Source organism: Hyperoodon ampullatus (genome assembly GCF_949752795.1).
Source record: "Hyperoodon ampullatus genome assembly, chromosome: 10".
Taxonomy (NCBI): domain Eukaryota; kingdom Metazoa; phylum Chordata; class Mammalia; order Artiodactyla; family Ziphiidae; genus Hyperoodon; species Hyperoodon ampullatus.
Window position 1 is genome coordinate 48,085,666 of NC_136923.1, and position 17,940 is coordinate 48,103,605.

Sequence of the window (17,940 nt, forward strand, 5' to 3'; positions counted from 1 at the left end):
TTGCACGTCTCAGCCAATGAGAACGCGTCCTGCGGCCCGGCCCAGAGCCCGGACTCCTCTCCAGCAAGCCTCCGCGGCAGGCGCTGACGGACGGGTGGAGCAGTACGCGCCCAGCTGAGATTTCTAGGGTGGGGACTCAGAGAGCACCGCGGGTAGGAGCCTGTCAGAGCCTGTCGTCAGGTGGGGCGAGAGCGGGCGGGAGCGCCGGCCCGGCGGCGCGCGCCCGTTGGCCGGGCTGGCGCCCCGGTGCGCATGCGCTCCTGCCTGGCCCAGCGCACCCCTGCAGAGCCCTGCGAGAGGTTCGACCGTCCTTCCTCCTGGTACCTGGTGGGAGGTGGAGCAGGTAGGAGGAAGCCCTCGCGGCGGACCCTTGCCAGAACTGTAAGGAGCAGGACAGGAGGGGCTCCATTTGTGCTTTCAGGCTGCTCGGGGCAGAAGGGGGTGGACAGCGATCAGAGTCGCCTTAGCTCGACGTGCTAACTTTTGAACCCAGGCAGTGCCGGGATCGGAGTACCCGCATGGTATCTGTTTTAACTTGTTTTGAAATGAGAAACGTGAGACGATTTAGGTTTTGTTTCCGACTATCATATTTCCCCGAAGTCTTTGACTTATCCTAGGATATGGTTATGATTCAAATCTCATAGCAAAAGATTTACAAAAGGAAGCTTAAAAACCCTTGATACTTTGCTTTGCTGCAATTTATTAATTTATCTAAAGGGCTTCCTGCTTTTTCCCTTCCCTAAGAAGTGTTAAACCGAAGAGCAGTGCAATGTTGCCTGCTTTTATCTCTCCTTGATAGAACAAACTACTTTTTAAAACCTTACAAGATAGTTACTAAGGAAAGTCACAGTTTAAATGAGAGTAGCCTGAAAATATTAACTCTGTTCAAATAAGTTACTAGGACCTCTGTGTGGCAAACGTGGTTTCTATCGAATGTAATTTAAACAAAACTTCTTAGACTACCCATAATTTGGCTTTTCCACCAATTTAGATATCTCTTTCTACCCAGTTTGATCTGAAACTGCCTAGAAGATTTAATGCCTCACTTTAAACAGCACAGGACTTACCTGGTGGTGCAGTAGTTAAGAATCCGCCAGCCAGGGCTTCCCTGGTGGCGCAGTGGTTGAGAGCCTGCCTGCCGATGCAGGGGACACGGGTTCGTGCCCCGGTCCGGGAAGATCCCACATGCCGCGGAGCGGCCGGGAGCCATGGCCGTTGAGCCTGCGCTCCGCAACGGGAGAGGCCACAACAGCGCGAGGCCCACATACAGCAAAAAAAAAAAAAAAAAAAAGAATCCGCCAGCCAATGCAGGGGACATGGGTTCGAGCCCTGGTCCGGGAAGGTCCCACATGCTGCGGAGCAACAGGCTGTGCGCCACAATTACTGAGCTTTCCGACAGTGTCATGTTCACTTAAATTTGCCTTGAACTGGCCTAGATCAGCGCCGTCCAATAGAAATACAAAATATGAGCCACAAAAATTTAAATTTTTCTGGTAGTAAATCACAAAAGATCAGGTCGTGTTTTGCTTTTAAAAAAGCAAAAAGAAACAAGTGAAATTAATAAATTATCATTTCAACATCTAATCAGGATTAAAAATTATTAATGGGATACTTTGCATTTTCTTCATACTAAATCTTTAAAATCCAATGGGTACTTTACACTTAAAACACATCTCAGTTCACAGTAGCTACATGTGCTAGGGGCTCCCTTATTAGGCAGCACAAGTCTAGATTCGAATTCTCTTTACTGCAGTGTGAACCTTTTTAGGAAATAGCCAACTCACCAAAAAAAAAAAAAAAGCAGTCAGAAAATACCTAACTTTTAACCTATAGTAGCCTAATTTTTTTTTAAGTTCTTTCTAAATCTAGAAACCATGATTTAATGTTCAGACTTGTATTTGAGAACATTTTATTTTCATTGGGAGAATCTCTTGTCACACTTCCAAGTATTAATGTCCTTTTTTAGTCATTGCTCAGTACTAAGTTTAATTATACCCTATGATTACAGAGTGAACAATGAATGAATTAATTTTCTGGGCAACTGAAGACCCGGACTTTTAAATATAGAAACTTTTTTTTTTTTTGCTTTGATTATTTTTGACAGAATCACTTCTAAAACATGCTCCATAATTCTCTGCATGACATACTTTATGCTCCATGTTTGAAAGTCACTGAGGATACAGTCCCTAATTTTTGCAACTTTGCTGTGAGTGACTCTTTGGAGACTAATTCTGAAGTAACTCTTAAGACGAATCCTGTAAGTTTCTTTCTTGGCTAAATCAGCTTTTCCTAACAACTTTTGTTTTGTGGCCTGGCCACATGGCTTGTAGTATCTTAGTTCCCCAACCAGGGATGGAACCCGCGCCCTCTGCAGTGGAAGCACCGAGTCCTAACCACTGGACTGCCAGGGAAATCCATCCTAACAATTCTTATTTATAGATGTTTAGATATGTACATTTCTAAACAGTGTAACTTGGCTGCCTGCCTCTCAAATTCTTCGTGAATCAAATTGGAGACAGCCAGTCTTTTCTAAATCAACTTCCAAAAATTTTATTGTCTTTTTAGTGTGCTTTAACTTCTATTTCAAATCAGTGATCATGACAATTCCTTTTCACTGTTTTATTTGTTTTGATGTCTTGCTTTGGAATTGGGGAGTAGAGTATGACTTGGATCACCTACATTGCACGTCAGATGGAGACATTGTGATTTCATGAACTTCTAAGATACTGCTGCAACAGACCATTAAAACAGGTGACATCATTGTTGCAATGGTAGGCCTAAGTGCTTTCCACTGTTCAGTACTTCTGACTTTTCAAGGCTTCTTATAGGATCATTTGATGCTGAAGAGGATGATGGTTAGAACTTGGCTGCATATTATTTTCATCTATTGCCCATTCATATTCTTGGTTGATCATATGCCCCTCGAGTATTATTCCTCATTTCTTACCCAAGTTTTAGCTCATTTATTAGTATCTTTGCAGTTAAGTGGCATAAATTTTCTTACTAATATTAAAAATGAGGGGCTTCCCTGGTGGCGCAGTGGTTGAGAGTCAGCCTGCCGATGCAGGGGACGCGGGTTCGTGCCCCGGTCCGGGAGGATCCCACATGCCGCAGAGCGGCTGGGCCTGTGAGCCATGGCCGCTGGGCCTGTGCGTCCGGAGCCTGTGCTCCGCAACGGGAGAGGCCACAACAGTGAGAGGCCCGCGTACCGCAAAAAAAAAAAAAAAAAAAAAAAAAAAAAAAGAAATGTCATTGTGTGTGAATGTGAGGGGCTGTTTTCTTCTTGGGCTAGATTGGGATCACAGTCCAGGGCTGTCACTGGACAGATTTCCCAGGGTCAGGGGCCTGTCTTAAATACTGAATGAACAACACGTATTCCTGCTCTATTCCTTTTCATTGTTTAATTTTGTATGCTAGAAGCACTGATTTTTTTTTTTAAGAGCATACTTCGCGTGCTCATTGTAAATAAACTAGGAAATTAAAAAAAGTAAAGGGCTTCCTATCCTACCACCTAAAGAGAGCCAGTGCTGGATTGGATATGTATATTCTTCTGGTCTCTTCTTTGCAAGCTTGGAGGCTTGTACCTGTTCTATCTTAACTAAGTCGAGATTGTTCAGTTACTTCATAATGACGTTTAGTGAGAATTCAGTCGGTCATGGGCAGCACTGAAACTTTAGTCAAAATGGTTCTTTCTTCCTCATTGTATCTCCATTTAATCTCAGAAATTTTCCAAGTGGTAGGAGTATTTCTGGTATCCGTATTTGTCTTAAACAAAATAGCAAGGTGAATGGTTAAATAAAAATCACATTTTTAAACATTTAAATGAATACCTATAAACACATTCTGTATCCAAGAGGGTCTTGCCACATCAGTCAACCAGAAAATAAATGGAAGCACCCACTGTTGTTTGCAAATGCACTTTTTAAATAGGTAATTCTTGATTTGTCTTTTAAATACACCTATTATCCTGTTAATGGCAGTTTTGCTTCATTACCTTGGTTCAGATATATTAACTGCATTATGAAAAAATTTTTTTAACTTTTTAATTCTTAAGATTTGACAGGGGCTTCCCTGGTAGCGCAGTGGTTGAGAGTCCGCCTGCCGATGCAGGGGACGTGGGTTCGTGCCCCGGTCCGGGAGGATCCCATGTGCCGCGGAGCGGCTGGGCCCGTGAGCCATGGCTGCTGAGCCTGCGCGTCCGGAGCCTGTGCTCCGCAGCGGGAGAGGCCACAACAGTGAGAGGCCCACGTACCAAAAAAAAAAAAAGATTTGACAGACTAGAACTTGAGCCACGTGGTGGTTTGTTTTGAGCAAATACACTCTTCCACAGGCTCAGAGCTTCATAAGCGGGGGGAAGAAAGGATTTTTTACCTGGTGATTATTGTGTGAATAATATGGCATTTCAAGACAGGTTGCTCATAGAATTTTTAAAATCACTTGGTCAGTTGACATGGAGACTATAGTATAGTTGAAATTCTTGCTGAAGCTCCAAATTATTGGAAAAGTCCATGTGATTCAAATCATGTTCCCCCTTTTATCTGCTTAACCTTTTAAAAAAATAAGCTTTATTTTTTACAGCAGTTTTAGGTTCACAGCAAAACTGACCAAAGTACAAGAGTTCCTACATACCCCCTCCCCACACACAGCCTCCCACACCTGAGTTGTACATTTGTTACAATCGATGAACTTAAATCGACGCTTCATTCTTGCCCAAAGTCCATAGTTTACATTAAGGTTCACTCTTGGTGTTATACATTCCACGGGTTTGGACAAATGTATAATGACATGTACCTACCACTGTAGTATTATTATACAGAGTAGTTTCACTGTGCTAAAAATCCTCTGTGCTCCACCTATTCATCCCTCCCTCTCCTCCAACCCCTGGTAACCACTGATCTTTTTACTATCACCATAGTTTTGCCTTTTCCAGAATGTCATAGAGCTGGAATCATACAGTATATAATCTCTCCAGATTGGCTTCTTTTGCTGAGTAATATACATTTAAATTTCCTCAATGTCTTTTCATGGCTTGATAGCTCATTTCTTTTTGGCAATGAATAATATTCAATTGGCCGGATGTACTACAGTTTATCCACTCACCTACTGAAGGATATCTTGGTTGCTTCCAAGTTTTGGCAGTTAAGAATAAAGCCACAATAAACATCCGTGTGCAGGTTTGTGTGTAGACAAGTTTTCAATTCATTTGGGTAAATACTAAAGAGGGTAGTTGCTGGATCATATGGTAAGAGTATGTTTAGTTTTGTAAGAAAGCCCCAAACTGTCTTCCAAAGTGGCTGTATTATTTTGCATTCCCACTAGCAATGAACAAGAGTTCCTGTTGCTCCACATCCTCACCAGCATTTGGTGTTGTCAGTGTTTTGGATTTGGCCATTATAATAGGTGTGTTGCAGTATCTCATAGTTTTAATTTGCATTTCCCTGGTGACCTATGATGTGGAGCGTATTTTCATATGCTTATTCACCATCTGTATATCTTCTTGCAGGAGGTGTCTGTTCAGGTGTTTGGCCCATTTTTTTAATCAGGTTGTCCATTTTCTTATTGTTGAGTTTTAAATGTTTTTTGTATATTTTGGATAACAGTCCTTTGTCAGATATGTGTATCTTTTACAAATATTTTCTCCCAGTCTGTTGCTTGTCCTCTTGTTCTCTCTACATTGTCTTTTGCAGAGCAAAATTTTTAATTTTAATGAAATTCAGCATATCAGTTCTTTTCCTTCGTGGATCATGTGTCTGGTGTTGTATCTAAAAAGTCACTGACATACCTTAGGTCATCTAGGTTTTCTCCTAGGTACTCTTCTAGGAATTTTACAGTATTTTTGTTTTACATTTAGGTCTTTGATCCATTTTGAGTTAACTTTTGTGAAGGGTGTAAGGTCTGTGACTAGATTAATATTTTTGCATGTAGATGTCCAGTTGTTCCTGTACCATTTGTTGAAAAGATTATTGTTGCTCCATAGTATTGCCTTTGCTCCTTTGTTAAAGATAAGTTGGCTATATTTTTGTAGGTCTATTTCTGGGCTCTCTATTCTGTCCCATTGATCTATTTGTCTGTTCTTTCACCAGTACCACACTGTCTTGATTACTGTAACTTTACAGTAAGTCTTGAAGTCCAGTAGTGTCAGTCCTCCAACTTTATTCTTCAGTATTGAGTTGGCTATTCTGAGTCTTTTGCCTCTACATATAAACTTTAGAATGAGTTTGTTGATTTCCATAAAATAACTTACTGAGATTTTGATTGGGATTGCATTGAATCTGTAGATCAAGTGGGAAAGAACTGACATCTTGACAATATCAAGTCTTCGTATCCATGAACATGGAATATCTCTCCATTTATTTAATTCTTCTTTGATTTCTTTCATCAGAATTTTACAGTTTTCCTCATATAGATCTTGTACATATTTTGACAGATTTATAACTAAGTATTTCATTTTGGTGGGTGCTTATGTAAATGGTAATGTGTTTTTAATTTCAAATTCCACTTGTTCATTACTGGTATCTGCTTAACTTTTTAAGTGATTAATGGATGCCTGGAAGTTGACCTACATATATATTCAGAAATGTTTTGCCACCTGAGACCTGTGAGGAGGTAAGCTTTGTGGTTCCATTTGTTATTAGTATTTGTGGGGGTGGAGGGGTGTGGAATCTGTTAGGTGTTTAGCTAATTTCAATTTATTATAATTTATCAAATTCTAACTATTTTGTGGATAATATAGTGGAGGGCAGGGATAAAAAAAGAAACAAAATTCATTTGAACATCCAGGTCCGTTCTCCCAAGAGTCCATTCAGAGTAGAAGGTGAAAAGAATACCATCTTTCAAAATAGTTCAGTGTGAAAAGTTTAAGAGGAAAAAAAGATAAAGTTTGTCCTTAGCACAGTTCTTATTACCATGTTGCCCTCAAGTCTATTGCCGTCATATAGAAAACCACATTACATTTAAATTGTACAGTAAGGTCATTTGACTATTATATTTGCTATTTATGTAGTAAATAGTAGATAGTCTAAACCCTATCTACTTCAAGAAAGGATTTAAGGAGTTCAGTAAAATTTAATTGGCACAGTAATAGGCATATATAGGGTAATCAAAATGGAGACCAGATACCCTCTAGAGAAAGATCATTTGTTAAAAAAATAGAACTGATGAGACAATTATTCAAACATCAAATTTCATTCTGGCTTCTTGGTAGCCAACTCAAAAGAGATAAATAAAGTGTTTATTTGGCTCAAAGTATATAACCAAAATAAAATTGGATCTGTTCCATAAAAATGACATGTGAAGTTTTAGATTTCTAAAACATATTTGGCAATAATTAGTACTTTTAATTAACTATTATGTACATGAATATCTCAGTAAATAGTCATTGATAAAAGGAATGTCTTGGGACTTCCCTGGTGGCGGAGTGGTTAAGAATCCACCTGCCAATGCAGGGGACACGGGTTCAATCCCTGGTCCGGGAAGATCCCACATGCCACGGGGCAACTAAGCCCGCATGCCGCAACTACTGAGCCCATGCGCCGCAACTACTGAAGCCCACTTGCGCTCTAGGGCCCGCGCGCTGCAACTACTGAGCCTGTGTACTCTGGAGCCTGTGCACCACAACGAAAGATCCCGCGTGCCACAACTAAGACCCAATGCAGCCAAAAAAAAGTAAATAATAAATTTTAAAAAAAGAAAAAGAAAAGAAATCATGTGGCACTCACTGCTTTCAAAACTTTTGTAGATTTCAAAAAACCCACAAAATTTTACACTTTGGTTTCTGTCTTATTTCTATGGTATTTTCCATACACAATAATCTTAATGCTACTGTTACTTTATACACGGGGGATTTGTGTCCGTGTCAGTGCTCTGGTGAATAATAAATCCATATCTTTTAAAAAGGTTATGTCCAGGAAAGATATTTCCATACTGGTTTCTCTACTCGAGAGCTTTATCAGGAGGTGAAGCAGTCAATGCCTTGAGGCCATTCTATTTTGCTGTACATCCAGATTTCTTTGGACAGCACCCCAGGGAAAGGGTAAACAATTATTTTTTTACCTTTTAACATTTAGTCTATGTTTCTGTTTAGTTTATTTACCTTTGCTACAGTATAATACAGAGAGTTCTATAAATTGGGGTTGTTTTGTCATGGTAGAATAATCAGTGCTTTGAACTATAGATACTGAAAATTGAAATAAACTATTGTTTTATTTTAATGAAAGCTGTCATGTTTTATGCAGGCAATAAAGATATCATGTAGACTCCTTAGAGTATTAGTAATCATATTTTCTGTACCAGGTTTGAAGGTAAAATTGAGGGTTTGAAGGAAAATTTAAGGGCTCTGATACCCTGATCAGTCCTTTTTTTTAAGGTTGGTGCAAGGAGAGTTTTTCAGTGCCCAGATAGTTTTTCCTTATGTTGCATGCTGCTGGTCCACTTCCCTATATCATCAGTTAATGTCTGCTCAAGGAATACAAACTCATGATGAACTTAGTTAGGAAGGTCACTATTTTTTAATGTTAGATAATATATTACAAAGCCAGATGCTATGGAATAATTTCATTGGTTCCTTTTATCTTCCTTAACATTGACACCTGGTTTAACATGAAAAGGAATTTAAAACTCTTGAAAATTAGAACATTATTGTGTTGCTTTTCCCCCTTTTTTGGGGGTGGGGGGGCATGCCTTGCGGCTTGCACTATCTTAGTTCCCCAACTAAGCAAGGAGTCCTAACCACTGGACCACCAGGGAATTCCCTGTATTGCTTTTTTCTACTTGCCATGGAAAATAAATCAGTTTTGCTTCTTTGCTTTAGGAAAATATTCTGTTTATGATAGTTGATATATATATATATATAGGCTATTCGAAGTCAGATCCTTTTTAAGTAATTAGTAAATTGAATCAACAGAAAAATACTACCTTGGAGATGTAATAATTTAATACAAATTATTGGGGATGTCATAAATTAATACAATTTAATTTAATGTTTAATAATTTAAAGTTTTTAAATCCAACGTGTGAGGAAAAATTAAGCTTAGTACTAGGTGACTGGTTTCCCTCCTCTACCAGTGTACCTTTTTTTTTTTTTTTTTTTTTTGTGGTACGCGGGCCTCTCACTGTTGGCGGCCTCTCCCGTTGCAGAGCACAGGCTCTGGACGCGCAGGCTCAGCGGCCATGGCTCACGGGCCCAGCCGCTCCGCGGCATGTGGGATCTTCCCGGACCGGGACACGAACCCGTGTCCCCTGCGTCGGCAGGTGGACTCTCAACCACTACGCCACCAGGGAAGCCCCCCTTTTTTTTGCTAAAACTTCTGTGTGCTATAAAAGGTGAACTCAGCAGGCTTGGGTTGCTTTGTTGCAAAGAAATGCTCTGGCTTCAGTACTGGCCCTTCACTGCCTCCTGGGAGATGAGCTCTGAGCCCCTGGGATATCCTTGCCTGATAAGAATGTTTTTGTATGCCGGGGCCTTGGGCCACACCAGATAGTTTATGCTAACAATGTATTTTATGGTGAATGCCTGTTTTCTCATGTCTGAGGCCCTCTGGGGAGGCTGGAGACTGAATAGCTATGGTCAGTCATGTGGGCATGTAGTGCCCCAGTAAAAGCCCTGGCCCCCAAGGCTTGGATGAGCTTCCTTGGTTGGCAGCACTTCTCATGTGTTGTCACACATCCTTGCTGGGGGCTTAAGCACTGTCTGTACAACTCCCCTGGGAGAGAACAACTGGAACCTTGCACTTGGTCCCTACGGTACTCCACCTTACATGCCTTTTCCCTTTGCTGATGTTAATCTGTATCCTTTTGCTGTTATAAACTGTAACTGTGAGTATAACAGCTTTTCTGAGTTCTGTAAATCCTTCTAGTGAATCACCAAACCCCCAACACAGTATAGCTGAGAGCGGTATATTGTAATAAATTCAACAAACAAAAACAAACTGTTCCTAATTTCAGATCACACTGTGTTTCTGAGAAGAGACCTATAGGGATAAGAAGCACAGTTATTATTTATGCCATTTCTTGGAGCTGTTCCTTCACTAAAAGACATTTCTTTTTTCACTTAACAATACATCCTAGAGATCACTCTGTGTGCATTCCTAAATACCGTCTGTGTCATATTCTTTCCCTTTTTTTTTCCTTTTGGCTGTGTAGCACTCCACTGAATGAAGATACCATAATTCAACCAATCTCTGAAAGGGCATTTTAAAAGCCCTTTATATAGAGAGAAATTAGCTCTTTGCTATGAAATAACTTGCAAATTGGGGAATTCCCTGGTGGTCCAGTGCTTAGGACTTGGTGCTTTCACTGCGGTGGGCCTGGGTTCAATCCCTGGTCGGGGAAGTAAGATCCCGCAAAATGCACAGGGTGACCAAAAAAGAAAAAGGAAAGAAAGAACTTGCACATATTTTCTTCTACTCGGTTTTTATCTGTAGACTGCTGTGTGTGTGTGTGTGTGTGTGTGTGTGTGTGTGTGTGTGTGTGTGTGGTTTTTTATGTGTTCTTAAGGTTTTTTTTAATGGAAGTATAGTTGATTTACAATGTGTTAATTTCTGCTGTACAGCACAGTGATTGTTATACTTATATATGTATTTATATTCTTTTCCATTATGGTTCATCACAGGATATTGAATATAGTTCCCTGTGCTATATTAAGTTTTTAAATTTGTTTATGTAATTGGATTTATCAATTATTCATTACCTGGGATATTCAGTCATAGTTAGGCTTTTTCCACGTCTAAGTTATAAAGAAACTCAGCCATGTTTTCTTCTAGTACTTATGTGGCCACATTTTTTTTACATCTCATCCCTATGGAGTTACATGTTGTGAGGTGTGGATCCAAGTTTATCCTGTACTGAGGAGCTATGAAATCCCACCATTTTTTAATACTAAATTCTTAAATACACTCAATAATGTGTTTAAAAGTTCGGGATATAATTTCTGATGTTTCCTTGTTCTATTTTGTGTATAAATGCCTCTTAATATTTTTTTCCAGGAAGTCAATGAAAATTCTCTTAAGAGATTAAGTGCCTACTTAGAAAACCTCCAGAAACCAGGCTTCAAGTCTTTGAAACCAACCCAGCTTATGTTTTATGTAAGAGAAACAGACCAGAACTCCTCTGATGGCCAGGAACACTTCAGCACTTCCGGTACGTTTCTTATTTCTCATGTGTCCCTTGCAGGCTTAGTGTGATGTGTCAAATCTGTCTAACGTTGCTAGAATACCTTTGGATTGAAGCCTTGTCATAGAAAATAATATCATTTAATTGCATGTTTTCCTGGAGTTAGATTCTGTTCCTGGTTGCATGTGTTTGATGAGCCATTTTTTTTTTGTTGTTGTTTGTTTGTTTTTTTCGGTACACGGGCCTCTCCCATTGCGGAGCACAGGCTCCAGACTCGCAGGCTCAGCGGCCATGGTTCACGGGCCCAGCCGCTCCGCGGCATGCGGAATCCTCCCAGACCGGGGCACGAACCCGCGTCCCCTGCGTCGGCAGGCGGACTCTCAACCACTGCGCCACCAGGGAAGCCCCTGATGAGCCATTTTTTATGTTTAAACTTTTCTGACTAGAAAACTGAAGTGTTCCTATTTCTTCCCTTCCTATTTCAGTGCTGTTTTAAGTATTAAATGTCTATATAACAATTTATATCTTTAAAAAATATAGCCTACATCCTCTAATTTAGTCCTCAAAGTACCCTGTGAGGAAGGTAGAATTTGCCCAATTGTAACTTAGTAATGTCCCAGGACCATGGAGACAGAATAGGGGTCTTGAGCCCTTTAACTCTAGCCTCATGCTGTTTCTAAAATCTGATCAGTCCTCATGTACAGCCTTCTCTTTTATCCTTTGTCACTGCTTTAGCCATGACCCAGTGATCCTTTAAACTAAGGATGAATGTGGGTCTGTCCATCCTTTTCGTGATCCTTGAGGAAATAACTTTATTTTTAGAATGAACTTTAAAGCAGTTTAAAGATTTACTAAGAGCTTTCTGTGAACTAATGCTAAAACAAATAGCTGTCGTCAGCTCTGGCTGAGTAAAGAGAAAAATGCTCTACTTTCAGTTAATGGTTAACTTTGAACCATTTATTAAATAAAAGTAGATTATAAAAAATAAATTAGGGCTTTCCTGGTGGCACAGTGGTTGAGAGTCCGCCTGCCGATGCAGGGGACGCGGGTTCGTGCCCCAGTCCGAGAGGATCCCACATGCCGTGGAGCGGCTGGACCCGTGGGCCATGGCCGCTGGGCCTGCGCATCCGGAGCCTGTGCTCCGCAACGGGAGAGGCCACAACAGTGAGAGGCCCGCGTACCGCAAAAACAAACAAACAAAATTATTAAAAACAAATAAATTAAAAATGGGAGAAAACATACAGCATAAGTGACAAAAAGATAATGTTAGTGTACAAGTAGTTCTTAGGAGTCAAAAAGAAAACAGAGCAGCCTGGTTGCAAAAATGGGCAAACACAATGACTAGACAGTTCAGGAAATAATACACATATATAGCCAATAAAATACAAAAACGTTTAGCCTCAGTAATCAAATGCAAACCAAATTAATTAGGTAATATTTTCCAATAAAGGATATATGCAATCTGGTACAGGCATTCCACACTATATAGCAGCCCTTACCTTGGATTAAACAATTAATGGAATTGATAAATTTAGAGAGAAACTGAGATTTATTCCTTGACTTACCTCTTCTGAGGATAAACTATTTTTTCCTAACCTCAAATGCAGGAATTTGCATTTTCCTTTCCTCTTTCACTGACTAGAATAATTTTCCTACCAGTATTTCTCACTTTGCCATCAATGATTCAATGAAAAAAATCTTTCTTAGTTTGCATGTTCTACATTTTGTAAATCTATGTGGCAGGCATAGCAGGTATCTCTGAGAATGATTTACATTGCGATGACTTTCATCCGTGGCAAAGACAAGAAAACACATTTCGGCCTTCTGTGGAATGGTGAAAAATTAAAAACAACTTTTATAGTCATCAGTTTTGGAAGTGTTAAATAAATTGTGCTACATTGATTATGTAGATTAGTATAGAGCTACTAAAAAGAAAGAGAATGATGTATACATACAGATAATGGAAGAGTCACCAAAGTTAAATAACAAAAGCAAGTTCAAAGTAATAGATCCAGAATGGTGCAGTTTATATGTTAAAAAAGAAAAATTCACACTGTGGGCGTGTGTTTGTGCAAACACATAAGCGTATATATCATATATAACATACACACAAAGCACATAGAAAAGGTCTAGAGCAGTGCTGTCCAAGAGAACTTTGTGCAGAGATGTAACTGTTCTGTATGAGCACTGTCTGGTACAGCTGGCACTAGCCCCATGTGGCTACTGAGCACTTGAAGTGGGGCTAGTATGACCAGGAACTGAATTTTAAATTTTATTTAATTTCAGTCAATTTAATTTTATCAATACATAGCCACAAATGGCTAGTAGCTACCATATTAGGCAGTGCAGGTCTAAATGCTTGTGTACCTAAATGTTAATAGAGTTACATCTAGTGCAAATGTGAGGTTGTGTGCCTGTCAACAGGAGACTTTTACTTTGTATATATAATTTTACAAGAAGGATATACTTATATAACACTTGTATAATTTTCAAAACCAATTTTAAAATTTTTTCCAAAGAAAGGAAAAAGAGTCAGCGTGTTATAATGGGGAAAATGCTTGGCTTGGTGGCAGCTCAGATTTCAGCCCTCACTTCACGCTTCTTAACCTCCTTGAACCTCTGCTTCTTCACATTTGAAAAGAGAGATAATAATGGCACTGGTGAGAGTGTTCATTGAAAAGTTATGTAAATTCAACTAGCACCATGTTTAATACCCAATAAAGGTGCAGGGGAACCAGTAGATTTCCTACTGTTGATGTAAGTTAGATTACTACCCTGAGCCCAGTGACTACTTGCATTAAAGTCAGATTGTTAAGTGCTAACTTTTAAAAAATTAGGGAATTTTGAGTCACTTCTGAAAATATTGTGTCCCTAGCTAGTTGGATGGGGGAGTATGAGGACAGTCTCTTTCAACTGTACAGAAAATTTGAGATGGGTTTCTGTGACCCCTGAAACTGGATTGGCCCCCCTCCTTGAACCACTGTCGCAGGGCAGCCTGCCCCATCCTCCCCCTTCTCTTTAGCGCTGGACACCCTCTCTGGTGGACACTTGCTCATAGGAGAGCTTTTCCATCCCTCAGACTGTAGAGACCAAATTTATGAACAACATTGAAAATATTCTCAATCCCCTTCTTGGGCTGGGGTGGGTTTGGTCACTGGCACCAAACTAGAAAAGGGAGCTGACAGAGGACTTCATGAAGATGGAGGTAGTGTGGTACAGTTTTGGAGAAGGGATGTAGTTTTCCATTTACAGATGATTTTCCAATAGGATGAATTTTAATCAGTAATGGAGTGTTTTAAAGATTTTGATTCTATAAATGTATGAAAAGAAATGTTTTTCAAGTAAAGCAAATAATCATCTGTATTAACTGTTTGGGGGAATTATATTCTCTAGGATTTCGGGCAGTCAAATTTACTTTGCACACCAGAGATCTGCTAAGCACAGTGTTATATATTCTCAACTCCTGCAGTTTATCTATTGAACATGTCCAAAGCTTGAATACTAATGTGCACTCCCAGCCTCTCAGAGAGGCGAAAAGGACATCTGACAGGCCCATCAAATGGGACAAGTCTTACTACTCGTTTACTGGATTCAAGGACCCTGATGAAGACCTCGAGCAAGTCTGGAGAATGGAAACAACCCTAACGTATGTAAGAGTTTTTATTTAACTAAACTTACTTGTAGTTAGTAGCCCCCACTCGCCTCGACTAGAGAAAAGCCCACATGCAGCAACGAATACCCAACACAGCCAAAAATAAAACAGAAAAAACAAAAAACATGAGCTAGAAGAGAGGGTCTCAGCCTTGCATGCACTGGGATCCAGCCCATGAAACTTCTGCTTATACCCATTGCTCTAATTATCTCACAGTGTGTCCAGATGAACAAAAACTTGGGAATGTCTGACCTACCTTTTGGTATAGAAAAAAAGTGGGATTGGATAAGTCACGGCATAAAAGCAACAATGAGAGTTGTTGGACCTAAAGTCAAGAGGCTTTAGAATAACATATTAAAGAAATTCAGCAATTAGTCTGTGGTTCAGTTGAGTGTTTCATAGGGTACAATTTTGGTCTGGAGCTAGATGTGTAGCCATCATGAAAAGATTGTCCCAGGGACCCAGAACTCAGAGTTAGTCAGCTGGCGAACAATGAAAACAGACTGGAACTGGGAAAAGCTAATTCACCAAGATAAGTGCTATTCCACTGGTTCCTTGTCCAAGCTGAGTATTTATAATTTCCTTATTTGTATGTAGTTCATCCAGTAAAATTCTTCAGTCTTTAATAAAAGTAGACACTCTTACATTATATTACATGTTACTAGATAATGCATTTTTAAGAGTAGGGAACATGTTTTAATCATCTTTCTACTAATCTGCTTTGTAGATTCATAAAACCCAACCATCATTTTTATTTCACTGAATTAAAGAATTGTTGAAAAAGTGTGAATGTGAAGTACTGGAGGCTGGGTGTGGAGAACTCAAGGTTTAATATGGAAATGTAAAGTAGCTTAATACAGATGGTAGCAGTAGAAGTGACTCAGCAATGAATGTAGAGGACCATTTTTTTTTAAAACAGTGCCTCTGTTAGTTTCATTAGTGTTGACTTAAAAGTATCTGCTGTTTTTAGCAAGAGATAAATTGTCTTAAGGAAATTTTCTGAGTGTACATGAGTTGTGTTACTATGAATTCTTCATTTCCTCCAGAGGGATACTTTGTTTTAAATTCAGGCTCTCATGTTGACAGTTACCAGCACAAGCTCAAAACATGTCATTTTGATTTGTCTACTCTTAAAGAAGATAGCAACATAAATTAAATAGACCACTGTTTTAGAAATTGAAATCAGTGGAAATATAACTGTCTAATTTATTGATCATTATTATCCAAATTCAGTTGTCAATAGCTATGTGTTTTGTCAAACAATGAAGTAAACCCATTCATAGCCAGATAGAACCTTTGTTTTCTTAGCTTTGACAAATGAAATTAACAACAATAAAGCATTACATGTTTTAGCCTTGTTTATAAGAGAGATCTTGCATTTGCTTTAAAACTGTGATTTAAAATTAATATTGAATTATCCTAAATGAAACAGACAGTATTTAGAGTTGCTTACAAAAGAGCTGGAATAAGGCTGTGGCTGGTTCTTGGTGTAATACTGTTTCATACCTTTTACTTCCATATATTTTTCTTGGGCTAGAGAATATTGAGAGTTGACTGGTATCACCTTAAATCTTCCTACTCAAAGCTTCTCTCCTAAAATCAACTGGTTAGAGATTTCTGTTTTGTTTAGTTTTTGATGCTTGTATCGGAGGTGCTTGGGTTATATTTCTTGAACGTTGCTATGTTAGTGACTTACCTGAACCAGATCATCACACCTCATAGAGTTTGAGTTTAGCTTATTAAGTCTAATTTTAGAGCAGAGAGTCCAGGCTGGGTAGGAAAGGAGAGGACAGCTCTACACTGAAAAAAGGCAAGAAAAGGAATACATACTGCTCTTTGGGCCCTTTGGGTAAATTACAGTATAGACTAAATGCCGCAAAAAAAAATCTGTTGCCTTTACCAGCATGCTTTAGAGGGCCGATGCCCCACTTACAACAGTTGTATGAATTTGGAAGATTTCATATCTCTTATTTCCATACCCTAACCTGGTCTCCCTGGTCCAGTGTGTTCACACAGGCCCAGCACCCCTTTCCAATCTTGACCTTTTCCCAAATATGGATGTTGCCCAGTTGCGGGAACCCTGATGAGAGTTTGTTCAAGGTTTTGTTTTATGTTAGTTTTTCCCAGTAAGGATTCCAGGAGCTTATGTCATCAAAGCCAGAGTGGTGTTTGTATCAGTTTCTTGTTTCAGTTATTAATTTTTTATTTGGCCACGCCACGTGGGACGTGGAATCTTAGTTCCCCAGCCAGGGATCACACCCGAGCCCCCTGCATTGGAAGTGTGGAGTCTTAACCACCGGACTGCCAGAGAAGTCCTAATTTTTTAGATTTGTTATTATTTTGCAAATAATTATAAAATTGTTGAACCATTTGAGAGGTTTCAAACCATATGAATGGAGGAGTGACTGTCCCATAGTCAGGAGATTTAGGGGCTGTAACTCGGACAAAACTTATTCACCACCACGGTCATTTTGGCCATATACGGTTTGTTTTTATTTTCATTCTTGTATTGTTTCCCTCATCTTTATTATATATGTAGTTATAGGAGAGGACGCATAAGGAGCACATGCTGAATTATGCAGTTCAGAGAGAACACAAAAATAATTCTGCAAATTTACATCCAGCTGATCTTCACCTGGTTTACAAATTGCATTCACCTGATCAAAATTTAATCTTGAAAGCATGTTATTTCTAATATTTCAGAATGTAATGATAAAAAGAGAAAATATAACAGTTCTATTTGGTGTAAACTTTCAAATAATTTTCCTTATGTTTCCGCAGAGACATGCAGCCTTAAATAAAACACAGAAATTATGAAAATAAATTAGTTGAGTTTTTAAAAACACAACATAGAAGAATTATCAGGTCATAAAAGCTCCATTTAATCATTTTCTTCTTATATCTGGCAGTTACATTTCAATCTGCGTTTTAGGACATGCTGTGTAATTTTGAATTTCTCAGCAAATTGTGCTTTATCTTACTGTAAAATCACTTTATAGTGATAAAAATGCTATAATTAAATGTCTAATATGTAACGTTTTCTAATTATATACTATAATAAAAAGAATATGTCAGCCTAAGAAAAATTACAAAATGCTACTTTGTGTTGTAGCTTTTAGTATTGCCATATTTTACATATATTCTCTGATTATCAAATAATTTTATAACTAAAATGTATT

General features: G+C 39.1%; 1 protein-coding gene across 1 annotated transcript in view; it reads left to right on the top strand.

Annotated features, from left to right (window-relative positions):
* Positions 1-252: 252 nt before the first annotated feature.
* The window catches only part of TCAIM (T cell activation inhibitor, mitochondrial), a gene marked incomplete at both ends in the record, with an annotated part of 36,860 nt that continues 19,172 nt past the window's right edge, over positions 253-17,940 (top strand). The window contains 5 exons of the mRNA XM_079713636.1: positions 253-343; positions 6,534-6,606; positions 7,897-8,032; positions 10,983-11,136; positions 14,503-14,755. Coding sequence (XP_079569762.1) covers positions 253-343; positions 6,534-6,606; positions 7,897-8,032; positions 10,983-11,136; positions 14,503-14,755 — 707 coding nt within the window. The remainder of the gene's footprint in view (positions 344-6,533; positions 6,607-7,896; positions 8,033-10,982; positions 11,137-14,502; positions 14,756-17,940) is intronic.